Source organism: Talaromyces rugulosus, chromosome V (assembly GCF_013368755.1).
Source record: "Talaromyces rugulosus chromosome V, complete sequence".
In the NCBI taxonomy this organism is placed as follows: domain Eukaryota; kingdom Fungi; phylum Ascomycota; class Eurotiomycetes; order Eurotiales; family Trichocomaceae; genus Talaromyces; species Talaromyces rugulosus.
Window position 1 is genome coordinate 2,511,684 of NC_049565.1, and position 13,407 is coordinate 2,525,090.

General features: G+C 48.8%; 6 protein-coding genes across 6 annotated transcripts; 2 read left to right on the forward strand and 4 right to left on the reverse strand.

Moving 5' to 3' along the window:
- Positions 1-162: 162 nt before the first annotated feature.
- On the reverse strand, positions 163-1,286 carry TRUGW13939_09423 (uncharacterized protein; the record flags this gene model as incomplete). The annotated part of the gene is made up of 5 exons (XM_035492545.1): positions 163-271; positions 332-570; positions 626-761; positions 809-1,187; positions 1,262-1,286. The coding sequence occupies 5 exons, from the start codon at positions 1,284-1,286 to the stop codon at positions 163-165; spliced, it is 888 nt and encodes a 295-aa protein (XP_035348438.1).
- A 680-nt stretch (positions 1,287-1,966) lies between these two features.
- TRUGW13939_09424 (uncharacterized protein) lies at positions 1,967-3,087 on the forward strand (the record flags this gene model as incomplete). Its single annotated transcript, XM_035492546.1, has 2 exons — positions 1,967-2,589; positions 2,655-3,087. The coding sequence occupies 2 exons, from the start codon at positions 1,967-1,969 to the stop codon at positions 3,085-3,087; spliced, it is 1,056 nt and encodes a 351-aa protein (XP_035348439.1).
- Positions 3,088-3,943: 856 nt separating this feature from the next.
- Positions 3,944-7,286, reverse strand: TRUGW13939_09425 (uncharacterized protein; the record flags this gene model as incomplete). The annotated part of the gene is made up of 2 exons (XM_035492547.1): positions 3,944-6,962; positions 7,018-7,286. 2 exons carry the CDS (start codon positions 7,284-7,286, stop codon positions 3,944-3,946), a joined length of 3,288 nt encoding a protein of 1,095 aa, XP_035348440.1.
- A 612-nt stretch (positions 7,287-7,898) lies between these two features.
- On the forward strand, positions 7,899-8,959 carry TRUGW13939_09426 (uncharacterized protein; the record flags this gene model as incomplete). The annotated part of the gene is made up of 3 exons (XM_035492548.1): positions 7,899-7,904; positions 8,010-8,052; positions 8,115-8,959. 3 exons carry the CDS (start codon positions 7,899-7,901, stop codon positions 8,957-8,959), a joined length of 894 nt encoding a protein of 297 aa, XP_035348441.1.
- A 308-nt stretch (positions 8,960-9,267) lies between these two features.
- TRUGW13939_09427 (uncharacterized protein) lies at positions 9,268-10,297 on the reverse strand (the record flags this gene model as incomplete). Its single annotated transcript, XM_035492549.1, has 4 exons — positions 9,268-9,588; positions 9,653-9,768; positions 9,823-10,047; positions 10,126-10,297. The coding sequence occupies 4 exons, from the start codon at positions 10,295-10,297 to the stop codon at positions 9,268-9,270; spliced, it is 834 nt and encodes a 277-aa protein (XP_035348442.1).
- A 704-nt stretch (positions 10,298-11,001) lies between these two features.
- On the reverse strand, positions 11,002-13,334 carry TRUGW13939_09428 (uncharacterized protein; the record flags this gene model as incomplete). Its single annotated transcript, XM_035492550.1, has 2 exons — positions 11,002-12,713; positions 12,773-13,334. 2 exons carry the CDS (start codon positions 13,332-13,334, stop codon positions 11,002-11,004), a joined length of 2,274 nt encoding a protein of 757 aa, XP_035348443.1.
- Between the last annotated feature and the right edge of the window lie 73 nt (positions 13,335-13,407).

A 13,407-nucleotide genomic window follows, 5' to 3' on the forward strand; every position in this document is an offset into this window, starting at 1 on the left:
GGCCAGACCGTCTAAAGATAAATATACTTGATCGAAGAACATGGCAAGTGCCAAATTAGAAATACGTTATTTCATTAGATTCTACCTCATCTACTATCTTCAAAATATACACCAAGTCCTTGTCATACCAAATAAAACCATAAGCCCTAACATTTTTTGCGCTCACGAAGATACCTTGGGAGCAAACTTGGCTGCCGCCGTGTCGAAGAAGGAGCTCTTTTCCTCCAAATCAGTGAGAAGAATATGGTTGGGTTCAACCGACTTCAATTTCCTATGAGTAAAATATTAGCCACAATTCAAGCCGATCAAAAGCGAAAAGAAGGCGACATACGAGGTCAACTCGGTATAGTCCTTGCCGCTGAGAACATTGAGAACAATCGTGTTGGCAATCAACTGAGCATCCTCTGGGTATTTCTGAATAGCCTCGGACAGCGCTGCCTCGGCTTCTGGTAGACGGCCCAGGTGCAATTCCGCAATTGCCTGTCCGACTATGGACAGGGGTGCAGTGGAGTTGGGATTCGACGCCAACTCTTCGTAGACGTAGTATGCCGATTGGTATTTCTCGCCGCCCTGTCATTCCCTGTTAATTTATTGATACTGCAGTGGTGTTATTCTATTATCATACCACTCTCAATCCCACCCACGACTCTGCGATGTTGAACAATAGAGAATCCTGTGCGAAGCGTTTCGCGCCCGAGATTTCTTTAAGAGCGAGGTCGATGCGGTTCGTTTGGAGGTAAATTTGAACCGAGAGAGCAACACTGCAAATAGTCAGACTAAGTAACATATACCACAGGAACAAACGTACGCCTCCAGGTTCCCCTGGTGCTTGCTGAGCAGAGACAGGGCCTCGTCTGTTTTCCCTTGCACATGCAACACAGTTCCAGCAAGCAGCTGGACAGTGTTATTTTCGCTTTGCTCTTCGGCAAGCTTTTGGGCCAGGGTGAGCGCCGAGTCTGCATCGCCCGCGGTGTTTTGCGCCAGCGCCTTGACCGCGGCCAGGTCGGGGGTGTCCTCTTCGCCCTCGACGTCTGCAAGCACTTCTTCCGTCTGGCCCAGGGCAATCTTGGCTCGGAGCTGCAGCACACGCGTGGGCAATGCGTTCTCGGGGGAGAATGACGATGTGTCGAAGTCGATCACATTCTGGTATTGGCCTTGGTGGAAGGCATTGTGGATGTTGACGAGCTCTGCGGGGGGGGAGAACAAGTTAGACAACAGGGGTATGGAATTGATGGCTGGAGAGGGATTTGCTGTTAAATACCTCCTTCTGCAGAGAATGGATCCATGGCTAGAATTGTCAATGTCGCTAGTTCGGGTGGCTATTTATGCTGGATGTCAAGGTGGTTGTTGATGTCAGTAATTGATCTCGCCAGATTCCCAACTTCGATGCCGCGGAAGGTTGGCCGAGCGCCAAGCTTGGTCCGCGGGCAGCCAATAAGCAGTCGCTAACTATGTCTTTTACATTTGTTTTCTTTCAATGTATCCACACTTAGACACTCTTGTTTATAAGAATGCTGGGTAGTACATCCTAGTGCTACTTTAGACGACTCATTTTAAAATGATACATACATGGTCTTGATTTTTTGATTCGTTGTAACTAGAGTAGGCAATAGCTGGGCCTTCTCTAGCTCTACATTTAGGACCCTCCCAATCTTTACTACTTCCCTAAGTATCTTTAAAAGACCTCTATAGTAGTGTATACCACACCGTATCGTGAAGTCATCCAATAATGCTACATATGTTAACGACCTGGGGCACAGCCACGGTGGACTACTGCGCCACAAAAAGTGGGGAAGCGACGCTATTGCACGATTGGAAGCAACCTGCGAGAACGAGCTGATGCCTTCCTCGTCTTTTCTCCTTCTTCTTCTTCTGTAGACACCTCGAGATCTTGAAAATTTGCGACTTTGACCAGGCTCTTTGTCATAACATAAACTCTCACATAGTGAAGTTTTGCGTGAACACAATGTCGAAAAAGGCAGCATCGCTATCGGGGCCCCGCCAATCCGCATCCACCACTCAGAATGCGATTGATATCAATGCGAATCAACGAGGCAATGCCAATAACAACGAAATCATCTTCGACCAGACGTTCACATCAGAGCCTCCTCCATACTCGAGTGTTACTCCAGTACATAATAACAGCATTTCGATAGCGACAAGGAGTCCTTCAAGACTATCAACGGCGCTGCCAGGCATCGATTTTTCCAAATACTCAATCCCAGAAGCCTCACTTTCCAAAGATGGCTCAACGGTCTCAACTTACCACCCTTCATTCACATCCAATCCGTCTACGCTTATCCGCTTCGTGCAGGAACAGGCCAGACTTCCACCACTACCTTATATCCATATCGCTGGCGCCAAAAGAGACCTTCAGCCGCAGCGAGACTTTGATATCAAGATAAACATGCTTTCGCTGTTTCTAGCGCAAGAAAATAATCAGAGCAATCAGTGGAATTATGTCAAATTAGTCGGAGACGAGGAGTCTGCTTATCGTGGCAAACATAATCCGAGTACCCTTCCTACAGCCAAGGGGGGACTTGACGAATGGGCCAAGAGGTTTTGCAAAGAGACGTCGACTCTGAAATCGTACGTGTCTCCTGGAAATATTTTTGGGGCTTTCTTTCTGGGAATAATCTAATAGAGCCATGCAGGTTCACTCTCACACGACAACTCTCCAACTGGAACAGCACATATATCGAAGGCCAGATCCGCAGCCTCATTGCCTCCACGGGCTATGACCAGCCCGTTACAGTGACATTCCCCGTCAAATACGCAAAAGTAGTAGTCTACCCGCCCAAAAGTAGCCAAAGCTTCTTTACCACGCTAGTTTCCCCTTTGCTGGAAAAGAGACGCTTTGAGATAATCCGCGCCGTGTGGCCCTACGCCTCCCTCCCGCCTGGAGCCAATGCTGCTGCTGCTGGACGCTCATGTGTTGCTCAAACTGAAGAGACGTGGTGGGAGGAGTGGAGGGATGTGCTTCGATGGTCCATCGTTAATAAACGCAATGGTTGGGTCACGATTGATGATATTGCGGAATACCGAATGGCGCCATCGCCGCCAGCATCTAATCCATGGGAGTATTGAGGCATACATTTTTAACTACAAGGCGTGTATATATAATATTTTGTTCATAGTCTATATTGGGAGACCTCCAAACTCTACTTTTCCTAAACAAATGCACTATACTAGAGCTTTTATTGATTGTTTTCTAGTTTATTAATGAGCGAAGTTGAACATAAATCAGTACCAAAATAAGAAACATGACATTGCAGCCAAGACGGACAGGACAGCCTGCTAAGCTGGTTTTATTTTCAAAGTTTGAAAGGGGAGAAAAATGGGTTTTATCATTTGCCATAGGGCCTCGCATATTACTATCGAGTTCACCAGGGGCTTGACCTGTCAAATGGTAGAACTCTTCAGAAAACTTCCCATACAAATTTTGTGTCTTCTCTTGTCACCAAGCTAGTCAGGATTCCGCTCGTTGAGATGTGAATTGGCAAAACAATTAAGACAGAATATGAGCCTCCTACAGTGTTTCTCGCAGGGTAAAAATTCTCGCTAGAGTATTGTAGTGAGTTTCATTGCGTGAGGCTCGCCCCAAAAAGAAATAGGGATGTCTTTCAGTGCGTATGTTGTTCCGCGTCATATGGCCACTGCTCCTTTCGTTCAATATGCAGGTCATGTCAATACAAAGAAATAAACCCTCTTCCAGAGACCCAAGTATCGCCGGAAAGGCTGTGACACTTGCGGTCCAGAGAGCTGCCCTCCTGAGAGCGACAAGACTGCAATATCGTCTTGTAGAGAATGGCGATAGAGATGTGCGATCCTCCACGTATGACCGTCGTCGTATGGATAGATTGGAGTGCTAAGTAGCTCCGACTATACGGTGCTTAGGTCGGTTGGCAAGAAATAGCAACCATGCTAACACTTCTCATCATACTCAGTCATAGTTGCCGCCCACCTGACTAGCAAATGCTGTCGACACACTACGAGCATCATCGTCATCCTGAACATGTCCAGGCACACGAGGTACTCGAATGCTGGCTGTGCTACCGCCAAAGATGCTGCCGCTGTCATTGACACCGGGCTTGTATCCATCACGGCCCCCAGACTCAACGTAACGCTTAAGTCTATCAGATTGGCTGAGACTGGTCTGCTTGGTCATGTCGTTGATGCTTAAACCGGCCAAGCTAACTCCACCTTGTCCTCCACCGCTCTTGCCGTCAATGACACTTCCAGTTATGTCAGACTCGGTGGCAGCTACTGACTCGCCTGCAACGCTGGGAGCTCCCTTTGCACGCATGCCATTAGCCCGACGACCGCCTGACAGCGTCGGCCAAGTGTCGGTAAAGTTTTGAAACATGGGCGGATAGCCTGAAGAAATCCCAACGCCTCCGATAGCAGAACCATGAACAGAGGAAACATCATCTGGGATGTAACCAACCACAGAACCAGAATCGTGATACTCGGGGCGGGTTCCATTTCTGCCATTAGACATACCACTAGCCATGCTAGAAGCATGGTTGTAGGCCATCTGGAATCGCTGAGGGCCCCGGTAGGCCTGTTTCGGGCGACTGAATTGAACAAGAGATTCCTGGAGATTGGACAAGGGTCCTTCGACTAAACATTTTCGTTCCTTGAAGTGAAGAAGGAGGTAGTTCCATAGAGGATGTTTCGACAAAACCTTAGGGTTCCCCAGGATGACCAAACCGTACTTGGCACGCGTAAGTGCGACGTTGAGACGGCGAGGATCACTCAAGAAACCAATTCCTTGGTGATCATTTGAACGAACACAGGAGAGAACAATGAAATCTTTCTCTCGTCCTTGGAACGCGTCTACTGATGCAACCTCAATTTCCTTGTAGTTCTCCTTCTTGAAAGTCCCATTTGTTTGCATGGACGACACAACGTAGCTGCGCTGGCCCTCGTACGGAGTAATGATACCGATAGCTCCCGGTCGAACACCCGCCTTGAAGAAACGAGTCACGATCTTTTCCACATTAGCAGCTTCGGTCCGATTCAAGTAGGAGGTGCCAGAGGCCGAAATTTCTTCGTTTCCAAGGTTTGACCAGAACATCATTGGGTTCTGTGCAACCGGCCAGGGGAAATCCACATCCGGGAGAAGACGGTGCTCCACCGAAATACCGTTCTGCAGAGAGCCTTCGTAGAACATATTGGAAGGAAATTCGGAAAGGCAAGGATGCATACGGTATTGGACGTTCAGTCGAATTGGAGAGCAGCCTAGGATAACAAGCCGTTCAAAGAGTGACTGGTTCAAGCCAGCCTTGGCTGCCTTTTTGTTCATGATGACAGGACCGAGCTGTTGGTGATCTCCAACAAGGACGACCTGTTTACAACCTAGGACAAGGGGAATCATGCATTCAGGCTCTGCTGACTGTGTAGACTCGTCAATGAGAACTGTGCGAAATTTGAACTTAGCCAGGCGAGGATCGCCAGCACCAACACAAGTACAGCAGATAACGTCAGCGTTGGTGAGGATTTCGCGCTCGGCAGCACGGGTAAGTTGTTTAAATTTCTTCTCATCTTGACTGGACAATTCTCCTAATTCTGACTTGAGTTGGTTGAGCTTGGCGAGTTCGATGTTGCTGTCGTTCATTCGAACTTGTTCATGCAATGAGAGGAACCGCACAGGTGATTCTACATCCTCACGAGACTTTGCGGTGACACGAACAGTCTTCAGACCGGTCCGGTGAATACGCTCGCATAGTTGATCAACAGCAACGTTGGAAGGGGCACAAACTAAGACTTGACCTCCGTTGATCTTTGCAAGGTGGTAAATGATCGTGGCGGAAGTGACTGTTTTACCTGTTCCTGGAGGACCCTGAATCAAACTGAGAGGCTTTTGGAGGACACTTTTCACGGCATTGATTTGACTACCGTTGAGTTCAGGTAGACCGGGAACGCTAAATTTCTTTGGCATTTGGGTTTTCATTGGGGCAGCCGCAACTTCGTGGCCTAAGAGACGATGGAACAGATAACCTGAGAGACTCATCTCGTCAACAGCAAAGGTTTTCATGGCATATTGCATGCGATCAAACGAGGTAGCCTTCCAAACATAATCGGCAGTGAAGTTATGAGTGCATTCGGTGGGAACGGACTTGTGATCGCCCTTGGCACGCAACTCGATAGTCACTTCGTCGGACTGGTTGTTGGGGATTTTGATCACGTATCCCACTCCTTCCCACTTGGGACGAAGCTCTCCGGTATATTTCAAACGCATCTCGTCGCCCACAGCCAATTTCACATCGCCTAATTCCAGCTTTGGAAGTACGAAGCTTGCCAGGTGTTTGTTGTTGAGACCAAGGTCCCACCGAACAATGAGCCCATCTTGGGACTGTGATTCTTTTAACTTGCGGTCGTAGTCGGCCTCGATTTTCACCAACGGACCAAAAACGTTTTGGTACTGGTAGGCATCATCATAGCGCAGCAGGACGGGGGCGGGCTCGTCATCGACGCTGTTAGCCGTTTCCAAGTCGGCGATAGTAGCATTCGAGTTGTCTTTCCACATTTCCTCAAGCTTGGCAATCATTTGTGGGCTTAGATGGCGTGCTCGTAGCTGTTCTTGGTCGGATGGTGTCGAAACTAGCCAAGGTAAAAAGGAGCGGTCTTCGATCAACGGCTGCCAGCGAGATGTATCCCAATTCATGTCTTTCGAAGATGGCATGGCGGCACATGGTTGGCGGCAAAGGAGAACGACGACTGTGTCTGACTTGGCAGGAATGAAGCCCAAAAGAAAGACATTTTTAGTTCCGCAGTTGTAGCACTCCAGTATGGTATCGCCAAGGGATGAACTCGGGTGCAGTTGAACTTCTTTATGCCGTGCGCGGACGAGGTGGTTTACGATATGCGAAGACGAGGTATTGCCTCGGGCACTGCAAAACCACTTGTTGCAGGAGAGACACTTTACCACACTGCTTGGATTGTGAATGCCACAGTACCTGGGGAATAGTAAGCACGAAATACCTAGCGAGGGAGGAGACACGCTTCACTTACGCGCAAGCATGAGGGGGAAGTTCTTTTTCTTCTTCAATTTTCTGCTTCCGTGCGTGGCCACCGACGGGGACGCTTGCAACACTCTCCATGTCATCGTCATCAAGAATATCGGATCCGTCGTCTTCATCGTCGTGTCTGCGTCGTCGGGCACCGCCGGTCAGGCCCAAAATGCTCTCGTCCGGGTCGACAGCGGAGTAACCATCGTCTGCATTGATTGTCGATGCCGAGTCAGAAACCAAATGGTTTCCCATGTTTGTAAAGGCGTCCATCCCTGCTGCGTATCACAAAAGTTTGTCAGGTGCCGCGGTAGGTAGGAGGCAGGTGGGATGCCGAATCGAAACTCAGGAAAGAGGGATCATCCAGTCAATGTGGCTGGAGGCACTGGCCACGAGAGTGAAGCACGTCAAGGGAGGACTACACAGGGTCAAACTGGAGTCATGAAACTATTCTCGCCCAGATTAAATGCGCCAAGATGCGGCACAAGGAGCCCAGTGTGCGACGAGCGGGGGTACCCGACCAGAGGAGGAAGGACTTCGCCGGCTAACAATGAGCCTTGGGGAGATGGAATTCGCCGGGAGCAAGGGGGATAGAGCGACAGGAAGCAGCCGTCATAACAAGGATCCTCGGCGTGCAGAGAGAGAGACAAAGACAGCAGGGACGCCGAGTATGTGTGGCGGCGAAGAAAAGCTCTCCGCAAAAGGCGGTAGTCGCCCAGCGGTTCTACTGCGGCCAATTAGCACCCGCAGTGGGCTCCGATGTGGGTCACTCCCCACTCTCCGCCGGGCCGCGCAGACCAGAAGCGCAGCTCTTTATCGGCAGAATAAAAAAAATGTTTATCTTGACTCCGCCAAGTTGTTCTCAGCAGTCGACCCAACGCAGCCATGATTGTAAGTTGCAGCTCTCCTATTCAGCTATCCGTTGTATTTCTTGATATTTCTTGCATGTTCAATGCCATACAATCCACGAAAACCCACTAACCACCCTCTTCACAGCGCCGACAAGCACGAGAGCGACGGGACTATCTCTACCGGAAAGGTTCGTCTTGAATGCCCCCCAACCTAGCCGGTCGTACTCGTTTCATTCTAACTACTCTTTAGCTCTATCGCTCCGGGATGCTGCGATCGCGGAAAAGCGCGCGCAGCTCAAGTCTTCCCTGGCATCTGGGAAGCCGCTCAACTCGGCTGTTGCCAACGACAAACGCCTCCGAGAAGATTTCAAGTACGACGAATCTCTGCCATCGGGTGGAAAGGACGATGATGTGATTGATGTCGACGATGAATATGCCCTCACCTCTGGCCTCGTGGATCCACGCCCACTCGTCACAACCTCGCGGTCTCCCTCGGCCCGTCTGAGTACATTTGCCAAGGAAATTCGCCTGCTTCTTCCTACCTCTATTCGCCTGAATCGAGGTAATCTGATTTTGCCCGACCTAGTTTCCAGCGCCAATGGTGCTGCGCTTAGCGATATGATCCTCCTTCACGAGCATCGTGGTACCCCGACTGCTATTACCATATCGCATCTACCTCACGGCCCAACCGCCAGCTTTTCCTTGCATAATGTGATGTTACGAGCGGATATTCCCAACTCCTCGAGAGGCACTGTCTCGGAAAGCTACCCACACTTGATCTTCGAAGGCTTCACCACGAAACTAGGAAAGCGTGTCGTGCGCATTCTCCAACACCTTTTTCCACCCCGAGAAGGCGGCGAGAAACTCGGAAACCGAGTGGTCACCTTCCGGAATACAGAAGATGCTATCGAGGTCCGTCATCATGTCTTTGTCCGAACAGGGTATCAAGACGTGGAACTCGCAGAAGTGGGGCCACGAATGACCATGAGGCTTTTCGAGATCCGAGGTGGAACGCTGGAAAAGAATGCAGGAGGCGATGTAGAGTGGGCCTTGACCCAATACACAAGGACGAGTCGGAAGAAAGACTATCTCTGAGCGGTGTAACAGAACTCGTTGCTATGAGCATATATCATGCATGGAGAATGTGGCGTTATTGGAGTTTCAATGTTGGATGAATTTCAAAAGCTATATGTATTTTGATATGTTTCAAGAGCTATGTGCAATACCCTAAACGGATATGACAACTCAAGGCCATTAAAGACTAAATAAAACCGGAGAGTAGACTCAAATTACCGTTAATAGAAAATTGAAGACGAGGTCCAAGATTCTCAATCCATGGACGCTGCCTCGGTGGCATCGAACTGTCTTGTAACATTCCTCTTGTTCTGCTGGAAGCGGCGTCCTCATTCAGTTGACACTTTTCTCTCGGCATCGACATTCAAACTGCCCATAATTCCACCCGGCCTCTTGAACACAAACCACCCTCCTTCGGGTTTAATTGGGCCTCCATCACCCACAGTGCCAGCTTCAGGCGGCACTTTTGAATCGTCAAAACGGTCCTTCCATTCCAGACCTGTTTTCATTTTGAAAAACTTTTCAAATGTGAACGTCGCGAATGCGAGGGTGCTTCCACGGGGAGCCAAGATATCCTTGTGCGATGCTCTGGCGCGGCTGTGCTTGACGAATGTTGTATATTTCTTGGGCACGTCGTTGGTCTCGTAAACCTGGAATTGTTGATTAAAAGCTGAATATAATAGGCACACAAGCCTGAATCTGGACAAGACTTACTGCTATGACGAAAGTTTCTTTGAAAATACGAGTTTTAGCGAGGTAGGAACGAACAAGAGTTGCATCGTATGTTGATCCGCTTGTGTCGTCAACGTACAAGTGGTATCCCACTTCTTCTAGTTATTATTAGTCCATTGATAATACTGAAATGAGCATTCTCAAACCCGTACCGGCATCTACCTCTCCTCCTTGTTTAGGCGCGTTTTTCTGGCCGGGCTTCCTCCCCGGTTTGCCTTTTTGCTTCTCGAGCTTCTCGGCTTTCTCGGGTTTTTCTTTCTGGATCCGATCCCAGAGATACGGACCGACTCGTATTGGTCTAACTGGCTTGGCTAGTAGCGAGTCTTCGAGCCAGTCGTAGTTCACGAGGTTGATGTGCAGATCTCTGGCTTGCCGTACTGTAATATATAAATCACAACTGTTAGTGAAAATGACATATACCTCTTAAACAAAACATTGTAAAAAGAGATACATACCGGCGTGTACATTTTTCTTAACGGCAGTTTCACTCGCAATTAGATGGGTGACATTCTCATTCATTTCTCGAGAGAACGTTCCTCCATGGGCCTTGACCCATTGCGGTATTTTGTCACTATATTCGTGACTACCGACAAAGGAGATGTGAATGTCTTTGAACCCTTTACCCATGGCTAGTAGGTTGAATTTTTGAGAGTTGTGAGTGGCAGTGGTACTCGAGAGTGACAAGAGCGAGTTGATATTGGAGCTGGTAGTTGGTTGAGGTATGAAGAAGATGAATAAAGAAATCACAGAAGTTGTATGCTGGCGACAAAAGAAAGAGCTTGCGTAGAGTAAGAAGATGTCTTGTCTCTATCGTTTGGAGAAGAGAGAGGGGAGGGGGTGGCCGAGATACAAGCGAGGCTGAGGATGGGGCTGGGGCAAGTCGTCTGCGTGAGTTTGAGAGAGTAAATGGAAATGCGATCAGTTGACTGGTAGCTCGTTAAGATAAAAAGGTCAGAGAGGAATAAATCTCACACGACATCTGGGGTCGATAGAGATTGAAGCTGATGATAGAAAGAAGAATTCACATAAAGTAGAGAGAAGGGAGAGGTTTGGTGTGGAGGTACAAGTGAGGCTTAGAATGGCACCGAGGCGAGTCATAAGTATTTGTAAAAGCTACCTTTTCTCTATCGACGAGAGGGACAAGGGAGAGGGGATCGAGGTACGAGTGAAGCTAAAATGGCACCTAGGGATGGGGCAAGTGGTGTGAGTATTTGAGAGAAGAAATATAAAATTGAAGTTTGACCAATTGGTTATATATCACAAGTAATTTAGTCTTCAAAGGTATGTCATCTACCATTCATTTCCATTTTAAACGTGTAGGGGGGGATATTCTATAAATTTCCCTTCACTGCTGAAATAAAAGCACGAATTTTCTCAAGATCTTGAACGCCATCTGTCTCCACGCCGCTGCTTACGTCGACACCAGCTACCTTAGACCCAGATTGACCCAGATTGGCTAGCGTCTCGACCACGTTCTGAGGGTTCAACCCACCAGCAAAAAGTACAGCAATGCCAGTATTACTATCGAGTTCTTTGGCCACCGACGACAGATTTAACATTTCTCCAGACCCACCATTGCCAGAATCAAAAAGAGGGAGCGCGTGGTAGCCTCGACGAGCGAGACCCGGTTGGCCGGGGCTGAACTTCCGAATCACAGGGACAGGAATCAAGCTGGACCATTCAAGGGGTTCGTCACCATGGAGCTGCACAACGTCAAGCTCTAATTTTCGCTGTTGCTCGATTATATAAGAGAGAGGTTGACCGGCAAATACCCCGACAAGGAGAGCACGGGTAGGGTGTCGCAGCAGATTTGTCGAGTGTTCAAAGTAATCCGGTGAGCTGGTCTGGGCATTGGTAGGAATTGCGGATGGACGTGGCGTGGATTTGATGACTTTTGATATTTGCAGAGCGATCTCGTCGGACACCGTTCTTTTGCGGCCTTCAACCTGAATGATGCCAATCAAGTCGGCACCAGCTTCAATAGCCACACGAGCAGCTTCTGGAGTGCGGGTCCCGCAGATCTTGACTAAACGCGAGGCAGCACTGTTACTCTTGATGCTTCCTCCAAGTAGCTCAGATATAAATGCTGCTGTATCCTTAGCCCGCATCAATGCCTCGCCAACAAGGATAGCTTTCACGCCATCCTTTTTGTAGGCTTCAACGTCCTTAGGCCCGGAAATACCGCTCAAGGCACACACGATCGTGGTATCTGGAACTTGGTCCATGAGGCGACTCGTGGTTCCCAGGTCAACTTCGAAACTTGTGAGATCACGATTGTTTACCCCAATCACCTGTGAGCCAAGGTCGACAGCAATCTTCATTTCTTCGGGTGTGTTCACTTCGACTAGTGGCTCCATACCTAGGCTTCTGGAAAAGTTGTAAAGTCTTGTGAGCAATTCAATGCTAAGCATCTTGACGATGAGTAGCACAGTGTCTGCCCCAGCCAACCGGGCCTCAAGGATTTGATATTCATCAAATATAAATTCCTTTCGGAGAACGGCGGGACGGTTTGGCAGTCCTTCAAGACTTTGGCGCACGGCACGCATGTCTTCTAAAGATCCTTTAAACCATTCTGGCTCTGTCAAGACAGATATAACACTGGCCCCAGCGCCGGCATACTTGCGAGCTTGTGCAGGTGCACAGACTGACGCGGCAATGGTTCCTTTGGACGGAGATGCTCTTTTGATTTCCGCCATAAGAGACAAGTTATATGGGGATTTTCTTAGTCGATCAGGGAGCGATATTTGTGGCGGTGCAATTCCAAGATTGTAAGTGGCTTGGAGATCTTCGGGAGTTTGGGAAGGTATCAATTTTTGAGCTGCCACTGCGGCCTTTCGGTGGGCATAAATGGTTTCAAGTATGGAAACCTTCTTTTGTGGCTTGCCTTCGCCGTTTGCTACAGTAAAGGCCGACCCAGCTGCCCCTTGATTCTCATTTTCTTTCCAAGTACCACCCCGTAATTTTAGAAAATTGCGGAACATCGTCCGTCCATGTTCGGTAAGGATACTTTCTGGGTGAAACTGCACTCCCTCTGTTGTGAATTCTGCAGATATATGTTAGACCTGGTCTTTTTCCTAGAACAAGAAGAGCCGAGTAGCTCACCTTTATGTCTGCATCCCATGATGATTGGTTTAGCACCGGCTTCTAGATTGGCCGAAGAAGACAACTCGAGCGAGTCTGGAAGGGTGGGATGTGTGCCTGCAAGGGAATGATATCTGGTAACATCCAATGAAGTCGGCAGCCCATGATACACACCCTTTCCATCGTGCTTCAAGACCGAAGTTTTTCCGTGCAAGATTTCACCCGTCACGTCAACCTTGCCACCAAAAACAGAGATAATGCATTGATGACCCATGCAAACCCCAAATACAGGTATTTTCCCACTAAAATGTTTGACCGCGGCTTTGCTGATTCCTGCATCGGTGTCCGGATGGCCAGGGCCAGGACTGATCACCAATTGCGTGGGCTTCTTGGCAATCAGCTCCTCCAGCGTGACCTGATCATTGCGGTAGACCGTGACTGCAGCACCTTCGAGTGCTAGGTATTGATAGACATTCCAAGTGAAAGAATCGTAGTTGTCGATAAGAATGACATTGGACGCCGAGTCGAGCTTTTCGATCTTTGTTGGATTGCGCGGGGAATAGTCGACTAGGTCGTTCTCCATTATGCCTTCAAACAGCGTTCCTGCTGCGAGAAATTTCGGTTCAGGTAAATAAGTAAGATGGGTATATTCTCTC